General features: G+C 36.7%; 1 protein-coding gene across 1 annotated transcript; it reads right to left on the minus strand.

The window, feature by feature from the left end:
- On the minus strand, nt 3951-4277 carry LOC107636474. The gene has a single exon (XM_016339979.1). The coding sequence runs from the start codon at nt 4275-4277 to the stop codon at nt 3951-3953; it is 327 nt and encodes a 108-aa protein (XP_016195465.1).

Below are 21197 nucleotides of genomic sequence, written 5' to 3' on the forward strand. Positions count from 1 at the left end.
ATACTTTTATGATTATTTAATGCAAGGATTATTTCTTTTTAATTCAATTTCAATTCCAATAATCATGTCTTCTTTTAATTCCCTTTCATGTGCTATGGATTTATTATTTACAATGCGTGAGTAGTTTCTTTACTTGATGGGGAGTTGATTAAAAGGAACTCTTGAGTTGGAAGGATTGAAGGAAAAATTTGTAATTGGGTTAAATGTTGGATTGCTATCCTGTCACCAACGCCAATCCCTTTGAACTAAGTGGGTTGCAACTTGTGAATAGATCTGGCATTCCAACTTGTTTGACTTTCCCTTACCTAGTAAAGGATAACCAAACAGAACAACCATTAATTATAAATTAATCTTACAATCACTCCATCAATAGTAGAAATTCCAACCAATCAACTCCCAGTCAAGGCTTTTACTCATATTAATTAAATTTCCTCAATTTAAATTCCAATTTACTTAACTCAACTTCTTTGAACATCTGATTAATAAGATAGCACACTTTTCTGCAACTCGTTGGGAGACGACCTGGGACTTAAAACTCCCAGTAATTTTTAACTCAAACTCTCTGTGACATACTTCTAAATTGATAGGCAGATTTTCAGTGAGTTAAGAACTATACTTGCAACGTAACCATTTTAATAATTTTTAATTCACCAGCTTCTGCGTCTCATCAAACACCAAACTTCGAATCCTTCATTCTCACTTAGATTATTTTGGTGTGCAACACCAAACTTAGCTTCTTGCAATATAGATAAAACTAATTGACCTTTTTATTAAAATAGCTATGAAAAGAAAACTACCTTAGGTTGGGTTGCCTTCCAACAAGCGCTTCTTTATTGTCACTAGCTTGACATCTTTCATTCTTTGGTCAGTTTAAGTTCTGAACCTCCTTTTCCTTGTTCCATTGACCTCCTAAATATGGCTTGGCTCTGTGCCCATTTGCTGTGAACTGACTTTTTGTTGCCTCATCTAACAATTCAAGACTTCCATAAGAAAAAACCTTTGTTACCAAGTAAGGGCCAGTCCATTTAGATTTGAGCTTGCCAGGGAAAATTTTTAGCCTGGAGTTATATAGGAGTACTTGCTGTCCTGGTTTGAACTCCTTCTTTGAGATCTTCTTGTCATGCCACCTCTTGGCCTTTTCTTTGTATATCTTGGCATTGTCATAAGCTTATAGCCTGAACTCATCCAACTCATTCAGTTGTAGCAGCCTCTTCTCCCCTACTGCTTGAGAATCAAGGTTGAGAAGTTTAGTGGCCCAAAAAGCTTTATGTTCAAGCTCTAAAAGGAGGTGACAAGATTTTCCATATAACAGCTGAAAAGGTGACTTCCCAATAGGAGTCTTGAATGCTGTCATGTATGCCCAAAGTGCATCCTCTAATTTTCTGGCCCAATCTTTCATGGTTGCTCCCACAGTCTTCTCTAAGATCCTCTTCAATTCTCTGTTTGCAAGCTCAGCTTGGCCATTGGTTTGAGGATGGTATGGTGTAGCTACTTTATGGATCACTCCATATTTGTGAAGGAGTTTCTCCATCTGCTTGTTACAAAAATATCCACCACCATCACTTATAAGTCCTTTAGGTACTCCATATCTAGTAAAAATGTGCTTCTAAAGGAATTGAAGGACAATCTGTGCATCACAGGTGGTTGTGGCTATGTCTTCTACCCACTTTGAAACATACTCCACTGCCACCAAGATGTATATGAAAGAGTAGGAAGGGGGAAAGGGTCCCATGAAATCAATCCCCATAGATCAAATAGCTCCACTTCCAGAATGAAATTTTGAGGCATCTCATTCCTTCTTGTCAACCCTCCAACTCTTTGGCATTCATTTCATTGGTGAACAAACTCTCTGGCATCCTTGAAGATAGTTGGCCAATAAAAGCCGCTCTGCAGTATTTTTGCAGCTGTTCTTTCTGGTCCAAAGTGTCCACCATAGGCTGAACCATGGCAATGCCACAATATATCTCTCATTTCGTTTTCAGGGACACACCTCCTGATTACTCCATCAGAGCATCTCTTGAATAAGTAAGGTTCATCCCACAAGAACCTTCTTGCTTCATTGATTAGTTTCTTCACTTGTTGCTTGGAAAATTCTTGAGGTATCTTCCTTCCCACTTTGTAGTTTGCTATGTCAGCAAACCAAGGTGCTTGTTGAACTTGAAAAAGATGCTCTTCAGGGAAATTCTCATTCACTTGCTGTGGTTTATCCTGATTGGCTTCTTGTGGCACTCTTGATAAATGATCTGCCACTTGATTCTCACTTCCCTTTCTATCTCTTACTTCAATATCGAATTCTTGCAGCAGTAACACCCACCTAATAAGCCTTGGTTTTGAATCCTGTTTAGACATTAAATACTTCAGAGCAGCATGGTCAATATATACTATAACTTTTGAACCAATCAAGTATTGTCTAAACGTATCAAATGCATATACAATTGCCAAAAGCTCTTTCTCAGTGGTGGTATAATTTTTCTATGTTTCATTTAATACTTTGCTGGCATAATATATGACATGGTGTAGCTTCTCTTTCTTTTGCTCCAGCACAGCACCAATGGCAAGGTCATTTGCATCACACATAAGTTCAAAAGGTAGTTTCCAATCAGGGGGTCTGATAATTGGTGCTGAAATAAGTTTTCCCTTTAAGGTTTCAAAGGCATGTTTGCAAATATCATCAAAGATGAAAGGGCTGTCAATTATTAGCAAATTGCTCAATGGTTTTGCTATTTTTGAAAAATATTTGATGAACCTCCTGTAAAAGCCAGCATGTCCAAAAAAGCTCCTTAATGCTTTCACATTAACAAGTATAGGAAGTTTTTCAATAATTTCTACTTTAGCTTTATCAACTTCTATACCTTTGCATGACACTTTATGCCCAAGAACTATCCCTTCAGGAACCATAAAATGGCATTTCTCCCAATTTAGTACCAGGTTAGTTTCTTGGCATCTTTTTAAAACAAGAGTTAAATGATGCAGACAAGTGTTAAATGAATTACCAAAGACAGAAAAATCATCCATGAAGACTTCTAAAAATTTTTCCACCATATCAGAAAAAATAGAAAGCATACACCTTTGAAAGGTGGCTGGGGAATTGCATAGCCCAAAGGGCATCCTCCTGTATGCGAAAACTCCAAATGGACATGTGAAGGAAGTCTTCTCTTGATCCTTGGGGTCCACCACTATTTGATTATACCCAGAGTATCCATCTAGGAAGCAGTAATAAGCATGGCCTGCCAATCTCTCCAACATTTGATCAATGAAGGGTAGAGGGAAGTGATCTTTTCTTGTAGCATCGTTCAATCTCTTATAGTCTATGCACATTCTCCACCCAGTCACTGTCCTAGTGGGGATTAACTCATTCTTCTCATTGGTGATGACTGTCATTCCTCCTTTTTTTGGTACAACTTGAACCGGACTCACCCATGAGCTGTCAGAGATTGGAAAGATTATTCCAGCATCCATAGTTTCATGACTTCTTTTTGAACTACCTCCTTCATAGTTGGGTTGAGCCTTCTTTGGGGTTGAACTACAGGCTTTGATTCTTCTTCCAACAGAATTTTGTGCATACAAATGGCTGGGCTAATGCCTTTGATATCTTCAATTGTCGAACCCAAGGCTGTTTTGTGAGCTTTCAACACTTCAATCAACCTTGCTTCTTCTTCCATATTCAAGGAGGAGTTAATGATCACTGGCAGGGCCTCTTCTTCTCCAAGAAACACATATTTGAGGTGAGGGGGAAGGAGCTTCAACTCCTGTCTTGGCTTCTCCTTCTCCTTATCTTCAATGGAGATTTCTACCACTTCCTCTTCTTGTTCCTCCTCCACTTCTTCTTCATGTTGTTCTTGATAGGTGGCCTCTAACATTTCCACTATCAGACTTTCTATCATATCCACTTTCATGTAGTTCTCTTGTTCAGGGGGGTGTTGCATTGATTTAAAGACATTAATGACCATTTACTCATTGTGCACTCTGAAGATCATCTCTCCCTTATCTACATCAATAATGGCTCTAGCTGTGGCTAGAAATGGCCTTTCCAAGATGAATGAATTGTTCCCTTCCTCTTCTGTATCCAAAATCACAAAATCCACAGGGAAGATAAACTCCCCCACCTTTACTAAGAGATTTTCCACAATTCCATTGGGTGTCTTGATTGATCTATCAACCATTACCAAAGACATCCTGGTAGGTTTGAGTTCTTCTATGGCAAGCCTTCTCATCATTGATAACGGTATCAGATTAATACTGGTGCCAAGTTCACAGAGAGCTTTGTCTAAGGTCATCTTGCCTATGGTACATGAAACTACAAAACTCCCTGGATCTTTGAGCTTTGGTGGGATACCCCCTTGAATCACAGCACTATATTCTTCAGTGAGAAGCACTATTTTCTTCTCTTGCCAACTCCTCTTTTTGTTGATAAGCTCTTTCAAAAATTTTACGTATAGAGGCATCTGCTCTAGTGCCTCAGCCAGTGGAATGTTTATCTCCAATTTCTTGAAGACTTCAAGAAATTTAGGAAAGTGTTGGTCCTTAGTCTCTTTGTTGAACCTTTGGGGATATGGCAATGGAGGTGTGAAGTTCACTCCCTGCCTGTGATCCTTGGTTGGTTCTTCCATTTCTTGAGCCTGCTTGCCTGTTGTCATATCCTTGTTGCTAGCTTCCTCTTTTTCTATTGGTTCTTTGTTGCTTTCCTTAGGCTTCTTGGTTGCTTCTTTGTTGTCTACCAATGTCTTTCCACTCCTTAGCTGTATAGCTTTGCACTCTTCTTTTGGATTAGGAATGGTGTCGCTTGGTAATGAGCTTGATGGTCTCTCAATAGCAATTTGCTTGGAAAGCTGTCCAATCTGCCTCTCCATATTCTTCATGGAAGCTTCCTGGTTCTTTGTTGTCATCTCTTGGTGCTTCATCATTTTCTCCATTAAGAACTCCAAATTGGTGATCCTCTGAGAGTCTTGTGAGATTGGTTGGTTGTGAGATGTTGAGGGTTGATGGTAAGTGTTTTGATTGGTGGCTTGGTTATTGGATGGATGATGGTTAGAATTGGGGTAAGTGTTTTGTGGTTTTCTGTATGTATTTTGTTTGTTATTCTGCTGGTTGTTGTGGTTTGTGTTTTTCCAACTGTTTTGGTTTGAATTTCTTTGCCATGGCTATTGAGTCTGAGTGTGATTGTCTCCCCATTTAAGGTTCGGATGGTTCTTCCAGGAGGGGTTGTAAGTGTCACCATAGACCTCATTGTGTCTAGAGCCTTGATTGTGCATGTAGTTCACTTGCTCTTGCTGTTGATCTTCACAAGCTTCTTCACCTTGTCCCTATGTGGTTGATGGCTGACTTGTATTTACTGCTGCAACTTGGAGGCTATCAATCCTCTTAACTATTTGCTCAAATTATTGCTGAATATGCTGCTGTATCATTTTGTTTTGAGCTAGGATTGAGTCCACTCCTTCCAACTCCATCACTCCTTTCCTTTGTGATGGTTGGCGTTGCCTTTGGTGAGCAAAGAAATATTGGTTGTTAACCACCAGGTCAATGAGGTTTTGGGCCTCTTCTGCAGTTTTCATGAGTTGCAAAGAACCTCCAGCTGAGTGATCCAGTACTTCTTGAGCCTTCAAAGTGAGTCCTTCATAGATGTTTTGAAGCTTGTCCCATTCAGTGAACATGTCTGGTGGACATTTCCTGAGCAAAGCCTTGTATCTCTCCCATGCCTCATATAGAGTTTCAGCATCCAATTGTGTGAATGTTTGCACTTCAGTCTTCAATCTAATAATCTTCTGAGGTGGGTAAAATTTGGCAAGAAACTTGCTCACTAGATCTTCCCAAGTGTTGATGCTCTCTCTTGGAAATGTCTCCAACCACTGAGTAGCTTTGTCTCTGAGAGAGAATGGGAATAGCAACAGCTTATAAATGTCTGGATGCACACCATTGGATTTGACAGTATCACATATCCTCAGGAAAGTGGATAAGTGTTGGTTTGGGTCTTCAAGTGGCCCTCCTCCAAAAGAGCAATTGTTTTGGACCAATGTGATGAGTTGTGGCTTCAATTCAAAGTTATTTGCATTGACATTTGGGGTAAGAATGTTACTCCCACAATGTCTTGGGTTTGCAAATGTGTAGGAAGCCAATACTCTCTTCTGTGGTGGATTGTTGTTGACTCCTCCTTCTGGATGATTGGGATTAGAAGGATCCCCTTCCATTTCGTGATATTCCTCCTCAGAATCTTCTTCTCCGACAACAGCCTTCCCTCTAGCTTCTCTTCTTATCCTTCTGAGATTTCTTTCGTCTTGTTCACAAAAAGTGACTATAGCTCTCCTTGTACCTGACATACAACCAAAACATAAAAATCACACAAAACCAGAAAAACCAGGAAAATTCCACTCTATTGCTAAAGTGAGGTTTTAGTTAGCTTAAGCAAAAATTCAAACAGTTAGTGGGTTAGTCGAAAATTAAAGAAGCAGAAAAGAAAAAGTGCTTGATCTAGACCTCCACTTCACTTAATCATTGTCAATCTGATCAATCCCTGGCAACGGCACCAAAAACTTGATGTGTAGAAAATGATCCAACACAAAACTCACCGGCAAGTGTACCAGGTCGCATCAAGTAATAATAACTCACGTGAGTGAGGTCAATCCCACAAGGATTGAAGGATTGAGCAATTTTAGTTTAGTGGCTGATTTAGTCAAGCGAACAAGAGTTGATTTAAGTGATTTGTATCCAACAGAAGCTAAATTTCATGAAATTTAAAGGGAGATGGGTAATTGCCTGTAAATTAAAGGGCAAAGAAAGTAAAGAAGCTGAATCTTAAAGTGCAAGTAATGTAAAGTGTAGAAACTTAAATTGCAAGAAATGTAAATAACTGAAACTTAAAATGCAAGAAATGTAAATGGCTTGAATAGTAAAAGGATTTGGGGACTGGGAGTGCAGAAATTAAACAAGCAAAAATAAATTACAACAAGCAGAAGAGTAGACGATGAAGTGAATTGAGATAGATTTCAAACAGAAAAGTAAATCAGCTTCAAGAAGCATTTAGCAGATGAGTTAAAAAGGAAAATGCAAGATCTCAGGGGTCAAGAGACTAGAAAACGAAGTCTAGATCTCACTGCTTTCCTTGATCTAATTCAAAGAGTAATTTAAAGATCAAACAGTAGAAAGAGTAAATTTGAATCTCAATTTCTCAAATGGTGCAGTGAAACGAAAACAGAGAGAGATCTCAAAGTGAGATCGAGACAGAATTTCCTCAATTCTCAACACCCAAGACTCAAGCAAGATTTGCAGAAAAGAAAACAGAAATCCCAGAGGGGAAGAGAACTCAATTCCCTCCCAATTCTCCAAGATCCAAAAATCAAAGTAAAAACTCTCAAAATTACAAGTGAAAATTCTAAAAGAAGAAAAAAGGTCCTCTCTAAATCAAACTAACTTCTATTTATACACTTCCTTCTATTGATCATTAAGCCTTGAATTTGGGCCTTGGCCTTGATGGAATTGGATTGAAGATAGCCTCAGTTGATTTCTCTTGGACTTGAGAAGAAATTCGTTTGCAATTTGGACTTTGGAGCTTTCAAGTTTGAGTCAACGTTTGAGGCAAACTTTAACTCAAATGTTTGTGTGTTAAAATTATACAGAACGGTGCTTTTCTATCACTCACGTTTGAGGTCAAACGTGAGCTCAAATGTGCTCTCTCCAAGGCCATTTTGCAGCCAACGTTTGACTTCAAGTTTGAGGCAAACGTTGGTGCAAACTTTGGCATCTCCTGGGCATATTTTTTGAGCCAACGTTTGACCTCAAGTTTGAGGCAAACATTGGCGCAAACTTTGGCATCTCCTGGGCATATTTTTTGAGCCAACGTTTAACCTCAAGTTTGAGGCAAACGTTGGCACAAACTTTAGCATCTCCTGGGTTCTTCTTAAGCCAACGTTTGACCTCAAGTTTGAGGTAAATGTTGGCACAAACGTGAGCTCTTCCCATGGTGGTTTTGCTGCCTTCATTTCCATTGCTGCCATCCCCTTTCTTCAACCTTCCTCCAAGCCTTTTGGTTACCTGTCATCAATCAACAAATGCATCAAAGCTATGCTAAAATCATGAGACTTCTTCTCATCCTTGACATATAAGCAATTATAGCACAAAACCTCATGAAAATGCATTAATTTACTCATGGTTGATTGAATCCAAATACACATAAATTTCTACCGAAATGGCTTACTTGTAACCCAAGAAAGTGTATAAAACCTATTAAAAACAAAGGAAAAAAGCTAGTAAAACTAGGCTAAGATGCCTTGTCATTAATGATAAGATGGATGACCACTTATGATTTGGGCGGCTAACTTTCTCCATATTAAAGGAATCACTTTTCAAGACAAATTCAAATAAATAAAGTTTGAAATGAAGGCTTGTTATATGTATAAATAGGAGAAGCCACGCTAGAAGCAATACATAGCAATTAACAATAACAATTCTCTATCTCTCTTTATATCTGCACTGCTAATATTATAAAATACTCTTCTTTCTCTTTATATATATATGTTACTACATATATTAGTAATATATATATGAATTATTTCTATTATACTGAGATATTAATTGTGGTGAATATTAATACTAGACTTACTTATTTATTTTACAACATGTTATCAGTACGAGACTCTGATCAAAAATTAGAAAGGCTCAAGGTAATAAATTTTTATTAAGTAAAAGCTCTCTCATCTTGAATTTAATACTCTTGATATATCTGGAAACAACTATTTATCATGGATACTAGATGCTGAAATCCATCTTGATTCAATAGATCTTGGAGATACCATTAGGGCTGAAAAAAATGCATCCAAGAAGGATAAAGCCAAAGCCATGATCTTCCTTCGTCGTCATTGTTAGAAACAAGAGACTAAACTGGAGAAAGGATGGTATATTATTGAGTGTATTCAAGTTGTCGGAAATGATACAATATAGAAGGGTATTTATAGATGCTAAGAGAATCATAATAATAAAGACGTAATATTCCATAATAAATATTCCGATATACTAATTGATCCTAATTGATCTTAATTATATTCTAACATCCCCCCTCAAACTCAAGTGACAACTTGAGTTTGAAACTTATTTAAAACAACGAAATAAAGAGAAAAAAAACTACATAAACTGATAAAACGGGTGCAGACGGAACTGCCAAAATGAAGCACAGATGGAACTGCCGCTTGTCTGAAGGTAGTGCAGATGGAACTACCGCTAGTCTAAAAGAAGCTCAGACAGAACTGCCGCTTGTCTGAAGGAAGCGCAGACAGAACTGTCGCTATCTGAAGGAAGCGTAGACGGAACAGCCGAAAAGAAACGCAGACGGAACTGCCACAAGGAAACACAGACGAAATACAGACGGAACTATCACGAGAAAATGCAGACAGAACTTCCACGAGAGAACACAAACAGAACTGTCATGAGAGAACGTAGATGGAACTGCCATGAGAGAACGCTGACGGAACTGCCACGAGAGAACGCAGACGAAACTATCGAAAGAGAGTGAAAACTATATGATTTTTTCATGAGAATAGGTAAGCAGTGGATAACAATGGTGTTTGATCATTCGACTCAAAAAACACAAGACAGAGAAAATAGGCTAGTCGATGAGGTGAAAAAGCATCAAAGGAGTGACAAAAGGAAAAGAAGAATGACATAGAAAAAAATACAAAAACTATTCTGATACCATAGCTCTGATACCATGTTAGAAACAAGAGACTAGATTGGAGAATAGATTTGTGAGTCTGAAGGAAGTGCAGACGGAACTGCTATAAAAAACACAGACAGAACTGCCACAAGGAAACACAGACGAAACATAGACGGAACTGCCACAAGAAAATGCAGACGAAACTGCCACGGGAGAACACAAACGAAACTGCCATGAGAAAATACAGACGGAACTGCCACAAGAGAATACAAAAGGAACTACCACGAGAGAACGCAGATGGAGCTGCCACGAGAGAACGGAGACGGAACTGCCGAAAGAGAGCGAAAACTATATGATTTCTTCATGAGAATAGGTAAGCAGTGGATGACCATGTTTGATCATTTAACTCGAAAAAACATAAGACAGAGAAAATAGGCTAGTTGGTAAGGTGAAAAGCATCAAAGGAGTGACAAAAGGGAAAGAAGAATGGCATAGAAAAAAAATGCAAAAACTACGGTGATTTCACCGCAAGGAAAACAACCTATCATCTTCAAAGAGGATACCATGACTCTGATACCATGTTAGAAATAAGAGACTAGACTGAAGAAAGGATTTGTGTATTATTGAGCTTATTCAAGTTGTCTATTCAAGTTGTCTGTTCAAGTTGTTTTGAATGATACAATATAAAAGGGTATTTATAGGTACTAAGAGAATCGTAATAATAAAGACGTAATCTCCTATAATAAATATTTAGATATACTAAATAATACTAATTGATCCTAATTGATCCTAATTATATTCTAACATCCCCCTCAAACTCAAGTGACAACTTGAGTTTGAAACTTATTTAAAACAACAAAATAAAGAGAAAAAAAACTACATAAACTGATAAAACAGGTGCAGACGGAACTGTCTGAAAGAAGCGCAGATGGAACTGCCACTTGTTTGAAGGAAGCGCTGATGGAACAACCGCTAGTCTGAAGAAAGCGTAGACAGAACTGCCGCTTGTCTGAAGGAAGCGCAGACAGAACTGTCGCTATCTGAAGAAAGTGCAGACGGAACTACCGGAAATAAACACAGACGAAACTAGGACAAGGAAAAACAGACAAAATGCAGACTGAACTGTCACGAGAAAACACAGACAGAACTACCACGAGAGAACACAAATGGAACTGTCACGAGAGAATGCAGATGAAACTGCCATGAGAGAACGCAGACGGAACTACCATGAGAGAACGCAGACGGAACTGCCGAAAGAGAGTGAAAACTATATGATTTTTTCATGAGAATAGGTAAGCAGCGGATGGCAATGATGTTTGATCATTCGACTTGAAAAAAACACAAGGCAGAGAAAATAGGCTAGTCGATGATGTGAAAAAGCATCAAAGGAGTGTCAAAAGGAAAAGAAGAATGACATAGAAAAAAATACAAAAACTACAGTGATTTCACCATAAGGAAAACAACCTATCATCTTCAAGGAGGATACCATGGCTCTGATACCATGTTAGAAACAAGAGACTAAACTAGAGAAGGGATGGTATATTATTGAGTGTATTCAAGTTGTCTGAAATGATACAATATAGAAGGGTATTTATAGATGCTAAGAGAATCGTAATAATAAAGACATAATATTCCATAATAAATATTCCGATATACTAATTGATCCTAATTGATCCTAATTATATTCTAACATCCCCCCTCAAACTCAAGTGACAACTTGAGTTTGAAACTTATTTAAAACAACGAAATAAAGAGAAAAAAACTACATAAACTGATAAAACGGGTGCAGACGGAACTGCTGAAAGGAAGCATAGATGGAACTGCCGCTTGTCTGAAAGAAGCGCAGATGGAACTACCGCTAGTCTAAAAGAAGCTCATACGGAACTATTTCTTGTCTGAAGGAAGCGCAGACGAAACTGTCGCTATCTGAAGGAAGCGCAAATGGAACTGTCGCTATCTGAAGGAAGCGCAGACAGAACAGCCGGAAAGAATCGCAGACGGAACTGCCACAAGGAAACACAGACGAAATACAGACGAAACTATCACGAGAAAACGCAGACGGAACTGCCACGAGAGAACACAAACGGAACTGTCACGAGAGAACGCAGATGGAACTGCCACGAGAGAACACAGACGGAACTACCAAAAGAGAGTGAAAACTATATGATTTTTTCATGAGAATAGGTAAGCAGCGGATAACAATGGTGTTTGATCATTCGACTCAAAAAAACATAAGACAGAGAAAATAGGCTAGTCGATGAGGTGAAAAAGCATCAAAGGAGTGACAAAAGGAAAAGAAGAATGACATAGAAAAAAATACAAAAACTACAGTGATTTCACCGCAAGGAAAATAACCCATCCTCTTCAAGGAGGATACCATGGCTCTGATACCACGTTAGAAACAAGAGACTAGACTGGAGAATGGATTTGTGTGTCTGAAGGAAGTGTAGACGAAACTGCTATAAAAAACGCAGACGGAACTGCCTCAAGGAAACACAGACGAAACACAGATGGAACTGCCACGAAAAAATGCAAATGAAACTGCCACAGGAGAACACAAACAGAACTACCACGAGAGAACGCAGACGGAACTGCCACGAGAGAACAGAGACGGAACTGCCGAAAGAGAGCGAAAACTATATAATTTTTTCATGAGAATAGGTAAGCAGCGGATGACCATGTTTGATCATTTGACTCGAAAAAATATAAGACAGGAAAAATAGGCTAGTCGGTGAGGTGAAAAAGCATCAAAGGAGTGACAAAAGGGAAAGAAGAATGGCATAGAAAAAAAATGCAAAAACTACGATGATTTCACCGCAAGGAAAACAACCTATCATCTTCAAGGAGGATACCATGGCTCTGATACCATGTTAGAAATAAGAGACTAGATTGGAGATAGGATTTGTGTATTATTGAGGTTATTCAAGTTGTCTATTCATGTTGTCTGTTCAAGTTATTTTGAATGATACAATATAAAAGGGTATTTATAGGTACTAAAAGAATCGTAATAATAAAGACGTAATCTCCTATAATAAATATTTAGATATACTAAATAATACTAATTGATCCTAATTGATCCTAATTATATTCTAACATCCCCCCTCAAACTCAAGTGACAACTTGAGTTTGAAGCTTATTTAAAACAACGAAATAAAGAGAAAAAAAACTACATAAACTGATAAAACGGGTGCAGACGGAACTGTCTGAAGGAAGCGCAGATGGAACTGACGTTAGTCTGAAGGAAGCATAGACAGAACTGCCACTTGTTTGAAGGAAGCGCAGACGGAACTATCGCTATCTGAAGGAAGCGCATGCGGAACTGCCGGAAAGAAACGCAGAACTACCACAAGGAAACACAGATGAAATGCAGACTGAACTGTCACAAGAAAATGCAGACTGAACTGTCACAAGAAAATGCAGACAGAACTGCCACAAGAGAACACAAATGGAACTGTCACGAGAGAACGCAGATGGAACTGCCATGAGAGAACGCAGATGGAACTACCACGAGAAAATGCAGACGGAACTACCAAAAGAGAGTGAAAACTATATGATTTTTTCATGAGAATAGGTAAGCAGCGGATGGTAATGTTGTTTGATTATTCGACTCGAAAAAACACAAGACAGAGAAAATAGGCTAGTCGATGAGGTGAAAAAGCATCAAAGGAATGACAAAAGGAAAAGAAGAATGACATAGAAAAAAATACAAAAATTACGGTGATTTCACTGTAAAGAAAACAACATATCCTCTTCAAAGAGGATACCATGGCTCTGATATCATGTTAGAAACAAGAGACTAAACTGGAGAAAGGATGGTATATTATTGAGTGTATTCAAGTTGTCTGAAATGATACAATATAGAAGGGTATTTATAGATGCTAAGAGAAGCATAATAATAAAGACGTAATATTCTATAATAAATATTCTGATATACTAATTGATCCTAATTATATTCTAACCGTCATTTTGATGAAGGATTGAAAAATGAATATGTCACACTAAAAGATCCTGCAGATCTGTGAAAAAACCTTGAAGAAAGGTATCATCATCAAAAGACAGTGATACTTCCTCAAGTCCGATGTGAGTGGACGCACTTACGTCTATAGGATTTTAAATCCATAAATGAATACAATTCAGCAATTTTCTGAATTACCTCACGAATGAAATTATGTAGGAAAAAGATAACTGATAATGACATGTTAAAGAAAATTTTCTCGACCTATCATGCCTCAAATATGCTCTTGCAGCAGCATCGAGAAAAAAGAATTAAAAAATATTCTGAGTTAATTTCTTGCCTTCTTGTTGCTGAACGCAATAATGAGTTTTTTTTTTAAATCATGAAGCATGCCCAACTGGCGTTGTCCCATTTCTTGAAGCAAATGCAGTAAATCATTACCCCAGAAGAGGTAAATGGCAAGGTTTTGGTAACAAAAAAATAATGGAAGGAAGAAAAATTATGTTCACAAGAAAGGATCTCACCAGAAGTGGAATAAAGAAAGAAATAATGGACAAAATAAATCAACAGAGTATAAATGTTTCGGTTGTGGTGGAAAGGGCTATTGGTCGCGTACTTGTCGTACCCCGAGGCACCTAGTTGATCTTTATCAAGCATCCTTGAAAAAGGATGTCAAAGAAAAAGAGACGAATTTTGTTTCAAAAGATATTGCTGAAAATTATACTACTCATTATGAAGTATCTGATTTCTTTAAGGATTCTGAAGAAAATACTGGTCATATGATCAATGATGAAAAAGTTTGATATTTGGGTTCAGTATTTATGCAAATAAATAATGTAAAAAACTTTTAAGTTTTATTCCCTATATATTTGAATTTTAAGTGTGATGTATATAAATAATGTTTAATAAAATATTTATGTTTATAAATTTCAAAATTACTAAATATGTCAAGTTCTAAAATAATAATAATAATAAAATTTTTAGTGTATGATACTATGTACAATACTTTTTAGAAAAACGATTTCAATCTAGAATGCATATATTTACTCATTTTATTATTATTATTTGTCTTTGAAAAAAATGGCAAGGACATATAGTGAAGATTTTGCATTGCGGATAGTGCAAGTTCGCATACCATTCTCAAAAGTAATATATATTTTACTCATCTTGTGCCAAAATAAGAATATGTTAATATTATTATTGGCCTAAGCAATGTGATAGAAGGCTCAGGCAATGTTATAATTTTGTATCCTGGAGGAAAAAAATTTATAATAAACAATACACTATTGTCTACCAAGTCTCTAAAAAACTTGTTGAGTTTTAAAGACATTGCCGGAATGGACATCATATTGAAACAATGAATGAAGAAAATCATGAGTACTTATGTATCACAACTCATGATTCAAATAAAAAGGTTATATTAAAAAAGTTACCCTCACTTTCATCTGGGTTATATTATACTTAAAATAACTACATTCAAATCACATGCCATTGTAAACCAGAAGTTTACTAGTCCAAATGAATTCATAACTTGACATGATCAATTGGGTCATCTAGGAATAACCATGATGCGGAGAATTATTGAAAACTCCCATGGACATTCACAAAAGAACTAGAAGATTCTTAAATCTAGTGAATTTTATTGTGTTGCATGTTCTCAAGGAAAGCTAATTTTAAGACCATCTCTAGTAAGGATTGAATTTGAGTCCCCTGAATTCGTAGAAAGGATTCAAGGCGATATATATGAACCTATTCATCCACCATGTGGATCTTTTAGATATTTTATGGTCCTAATAGACGCATCTTTAAGATGGTCACATGTGTGCTTATTGTCTTCTCGCTACCTGGCGTTTGCGAGATTACTTGCTCAAATTATTCGATTAAAAGCACAGTTTCTAAAAAATCCAATCAAAGCAATTCATCTTGATAATGCTGGTGAATTTACTTCCCAAGCCTCTGATGCTTATTGTATGGCTAATGGAATAAGCGTTGAACATCCAGTAGCTCATGTTCATACACAAAATGGGTTAGCAGAATCACTTATTAAACGCCTCCAATTAATTGCTAGACCCCTACTTGTGAAAACAAATCTCCCAACCTCTATTTAGGGGCATGCAATTCTGCATGCTGCAGCACTTATTTGTTTGAGGCCAACAAGTTACCATTAGTTCTCTCCTATGCAATTAGCTTTTGGCCAGCAGCTAAATATTTCCCATTTAAGAATATTCGAGTGTGCGATATATGTTCCCATTGCACCACCTTCTCGCATCAAAATGGGAACCCAAAGAAAACTAGAGATATATGTTGGATATGATTCTCCCTCTATAGTGTGGTATCTTGAGATACAAACTGGAGATGTATTTAAAGCCTAATTTGCAGATTGTGATTTTGATGAATCAAAATTTTTAACATTAGCAGGGAGAAAATAAGCTTCCTAAAAAGGAACTTAATTGGAATGCATCATCCTTGATGCATTTAGATCCTCGATCAGGGCAATGTGAACTAGAAGTTCAAAAGATTATACATTTGCAAAGAATAGCAAATGAATTGCCTGACGCATTTTTTGATATGAAAAGGATAATTAAATCCTATATACCAGTTGAAAATGCTGCAATTCGAATTGATGTCCCGGTCAGACAAATGGTCACTGAAACAAATTCACGGCAGAAGCGTAGTAGGCTTGTCAGTTCCAAAGACAAAAATTCTCAAAAAAGAAAAGAGGTAAATAATATTCCTACTAAAAAAGATAAAGACATAGTAAAGACACCTGCAGTTTTCCAAAATTCTAATGTAGTTTTGACACCAGAAGACGTTCAAATACCTGAAAATTGTGAAAATGACGAGATCTCGATAAATTATGTCTTTACAGGAAAAAAATAGGACCGAAATAAGACAATTGTCAATGAAATATTTTCATAGAATGTGGCATTAAATATCATGCATGAAAGTAAGGATATTGAGCCAAGAACAGTTGAAGAATGTCGACAAAGGAATGATTGGCCAAACTGGAAAGAAGCTATGAAGGCTGAGTTAGACTCACTTTCAAAACGTGAAGTCTTTAGACCTGTAGTACGTACACTAGAAGATATAAAACCTGTTAGATACAGATGGGTATTTGTGAGAAAATGAAATGAGAAAAATTAAGTTGTACACTACAAAGCTTGACTTGTGGCACAAGATTTTTTACAAAGGCCTGGTATAGATTATGAAAAAACATATTCTCCTAGAGTGGATGCAATAACATTGCGTTATTTGGTCAGTTTATCTACATACCATAAACTACATATATATTTAATGGATATGGTAATAGCCTACTTATACAGATCATTAGATCGTGATATCTATATGAAAGTCCTTGAAGGACTAAAGATATCTAAACAATCGAATGAATATTCGCAGGGGTTATACACAAATTGCAAAGATCTTTATATGGTCTAAAGCAATTTGGACAGTATCTGGCCAAAAACGAATTCAAGAATGATGTTATCTGCCCATGTATTTTCATAAAGAAATCTGCATCTAGATTCATTATAATTGCTGTGTACGTTGATGATTTAAATATCATTGGAACCCCTGAAGAGATTCCAATCATTATAAAATCTCTAAAAGAAGAGTTTGAGATGAAAGATCTTGGAAAGGCTAAATTTTGTCTCGGCCTACAGATCGAGCATACAAAAAATGAGATCTTTATTCATCGAACAACATACACATAAAAGATCTTGAAGAGATTTTATATGGACAAGTCACATCCATTAAGTACCCTAATGATCATAAGGTCTTTGGATGTGGAAAAAGATCAATTTCATCCTAATGAAGAAAATAAAGATATCATTGGTCCTGAAGTACCATATCTCAGTGCCATTAGGGCACTAATGTATCTAATACATGACCTGATATATCATTTGTCATGAATTTACTAGCAAAGTATAGTTCCTCTCCAACCAGAAGACATTGGAATGGAATCAAATAAATCTTTCGATATCTTCATGGAACAGTTGACATGAGACTGTTTTATCCATATGAATCCAAGTCACAATTAGTTGAATATGCAGATGCAGGATACTTGTCTGATCCATACAAAGGAAGATCTCAAACAGGATACGTATTACATATGGTGATACAGTTAAATCATGGTGGTCCACGAAACAGACGATAACAGCAACATCCTCTAATCGCGAATGTTTTTGGCTCAGGAGTTTAATCCAATATATTATGTCATCATATGGACTGATTGATCGAAAGATAGCTCCAACTGTTCTATTTGAAGATAATACAACATGCATTGCTCAACTTAAGGGTGGATACATCAAAGGTGATAGAACAAAGTATATTTCTCCATAATTCTTCTTCACTCATGACCATCAAAACTAAGGAACAATTGATGTCCAACAGACCCGCTCAAGCGATAATCTAGTAGATTTATTTACAAAGTCACTACCCAAATCCTCCTTTAAAGGATTGGTATATTAGATTAGGATGCGCCGATTTCGAGATATTAAATAATGTCGACAATTGGGGGAGACTGTACTCTTTTTTCCTTGGTCAGGTTTTTTTTCCATTGCATTTTTCTTGACAAGGTTTTTAATGAGGCAGTCCCCATCACAAAGGATTTTGTACTCTTTTTCCTTCACTAAATTTTTTCCCATTGGATTTTTTTTTAGTAAGATTTTAATGAGGTATAATTCTGAATGATCGTCTAAGGGGGAGTGTTGTAATAAAGATGATAATATGTATGACCATTTATGACTTGGACGGTTAACTTTCTCAATATTGAAGGAATCACTTTTTTCAAGACAAATTCAAATAAATGAAGTTTGAAAATGAATGCTTATTATATGTATAAATAGGAGAAGTCACGCTTGACGCAATACACAGCAATTAACAATAACAATTCCCTATCTGTCTTTATATCTACACTGCTAATATTATAAAGAAAAAACTACCATTTGTACCCATAAATTTTTCAAACGCTGACAAAAGTACCCATCAAACAAGAAAACTAACGTTGTATCCATGAAAGATGGGTTCCGTGTGATAATAGTACCCAAACCGTAATTTTTCATTGACTTTTTAATAAAACTTCCAAATTATCCCTTTTATCTTCTTCCCCAAATTCCAAATTTCACAACTCTCATCCTTCGTCTTCCTCTGCCACCGCCAGTTACCATTCCCTCAAGACCCAAGCACCTGATGTCTTCCACCAACCTTTATCCTCAACCTCCATTTCTCTTTATTCCAATCCTAATTTGTTTTCCAAATCTAAATCCAAATCAACTTTAACATCATTACCCTTGTTGTTTCTTTCTTCTTCGGATGCAACAACAACACTAAGAAAGCACACCCTTGTCAAACTCTTCAACCTCTTCAGCCTGAATATTGTTGTTCTTCTTATTCCAAAGCAATAACTAGTAAAATTCAGCAACCAGAGCCAACAAGAGGTCGATGACCACGTTCTCTTTCCAACGGTGACTCCAAACACTGCTCAGCACCGTCGATCTGTAGAAAAAGGGGATGCTGTTAGAATATCTTCATGCCATTTGGTGGACTGATATTCACATCGCAGCCGCCGCCGCTACTCAGGCTAGGCTTCCGAGGCCACCGCAGAACCCTCTAGAAGGTTGTGGTGGTAGTAACGTTATTGTTGAAGGATCTTGTTTCACTTTGAGTACTGGAGAATAAGGAGGGATGATGGTGGCGGGGTACATTGATGAGGATGAGCTTCTGAACATGCCGAGTATGATCGAAGACATGGCTAGGGGAATGCAGCGTGAAGAAGGACCCACACACCCAAGCCCACCTTCGACGACGACATCATCAGCAAGTGCTGCTCCTCCGGTGAGTTTCCAGCGAAGCTTCTCCTCTGCAACAAATGCGACCGAGGCTATCACATCTTCTATCTCCGACCTATGCTTCCTTCCGTTCCCAAAGGCTCTTGGTTTTGCGCCTCTTGTTCCCAAAGTGACACCAAGAAACCAAAATATATGTTTTTTTTGTTAATTTCAAACTTCTTTTTGGTGGCTGGCAGCAGCAGAGGAAGACGAAGGATGATGGTTGTGAAATTTGGAATTTGGGGAAGAAGATAGAAGGGATAATTTGGGAATTTTATTAAAAAGTCAACGAAAAATCACGGTTTGGGTACTATTGTCACACTAAAGATCCGATTTGGGTTTTTCTTTTATTTTTCTGAAAGAAGTTGTTAATCAAGCATTTTGCAAAATAAAAAAAAGGATATAGTGGGTTTGCCGTTTGCGTATCTTATGAGTGATGACGCACGCCACAGTATCGGTGGGCAATACAAAGAATGAACCTGGACACTACTAAAGTCAAGTTGTTGGTTTTAATTTCTTTCCTTGATCATCTAGATTTTACTATTAAATTGAAGACCACTAAACAGCCGATATCACTCATTTGTTTTAATATATAAGTGTTAATAAGTCAAAATAATTAAAATAAGAATCAAATTAGCTTTTTAAGTATGAGTCAAATGAATCTTTAAGAAACCTAACAAGAAATTAACTTGACTAACCTTGTATAACTATTTATGTATAAACATTATTTTGATTTATTAAAATTAAATTCGTGCATATATCTACTAATCAACATTGACTATTATAAAATTAATATTATATTAATTTATTAATATAGCAAATGGATCAAATGGCAATTATTGTGGAAGCCGAAGAAATCAAACAAAACAAGCATAGGAGAGGAGTGTGAGCTGGGCATCCATTGACCCCACATTATTGCTGGGTATAAACCAGTGAATCTACCCAGGAATCAAGGGAAGATTCAGTTGGATCCTGTGTATGTAAAATGGATACTACATACTAGTATCATTACCAATACCCACAAGTCCACAACAGTGCCATGGGTTTTGATCTTTTATGGTATCATCCAAGTCTTGTCATTTTCGGCCATCCTGTGTATATATCCACGCATGCTGCTTCACTGTCATTTATTATTTTCTCTATTTATATAATAGTTAAATAGTTTTGTTTAGTAAAATATTTTATTTAATAATTAAATTATAATATAAATACTTTATTATTTGTTTGCTTAATATTATGTATAGATTGGAATAAAGACAAACGTGATTAAACATTTTCTAAATGCTTGACAATTATTTTGAATTAGGTAATTAAAGAGAATAACTTATACATCTGATGCAAGTATTATTTCTTCTGCCGTGTCATCAAACCCTTCCTTACCGGCCTTCCTAAGTTCGTAATTTCGTATGGATCCATTCAAGTGAATTATTGACTACTTCTGACTCCTTTGATCAAAATTAAGGTGGGGAGAATCGAACTCGTCATTAAACCGATTGAGTTATTAGTTCAATAATTTAATTGGAGTTGAATTGTGATTAAATTGATTTAATAAAAATATATAATTTTAAATATATAAATTTAATAATTTTAAATTAATAATTTTTTTAAGTTTCAGAAAAAGAAGGACAAACAAAAAATGACAACACAAACTACCTTTTAAAAACTAAAATTTATGCATAAATGAGTTCAAGGACCTGACAAAATCCTTACAATCAAGTGATGACTTTAGTCTTTTTTTCATAATCGAAACATCGGTCAGTAGTCAGCAGAGAGA

This window comes from Arachis ipaensis, chromosome B04 (genome assembly GCF_000816755.2).
Source record: "Arachis ipaensis cultivar K30076 chromosome B04, Araip1.1, whole genome shotgun sequence".
In the NCBI taxonomy this organism is placed as follows: domain Eukaryota; kingdom Viridiplantae; phylum Streptophyta; class Magnoliopsida; order Fabales; family Fabaceae; genus Arachis; species Arachis ipaensis.

Coding starts and splice junctions, on each gene's coding strand:
- LOC107636474 (XM_016339979.1), bottom strand. CDS start 4,277: ATGACCTTAGACAAAGCTCTCTGTGAACTTGGCACCAGTATTAATCTG.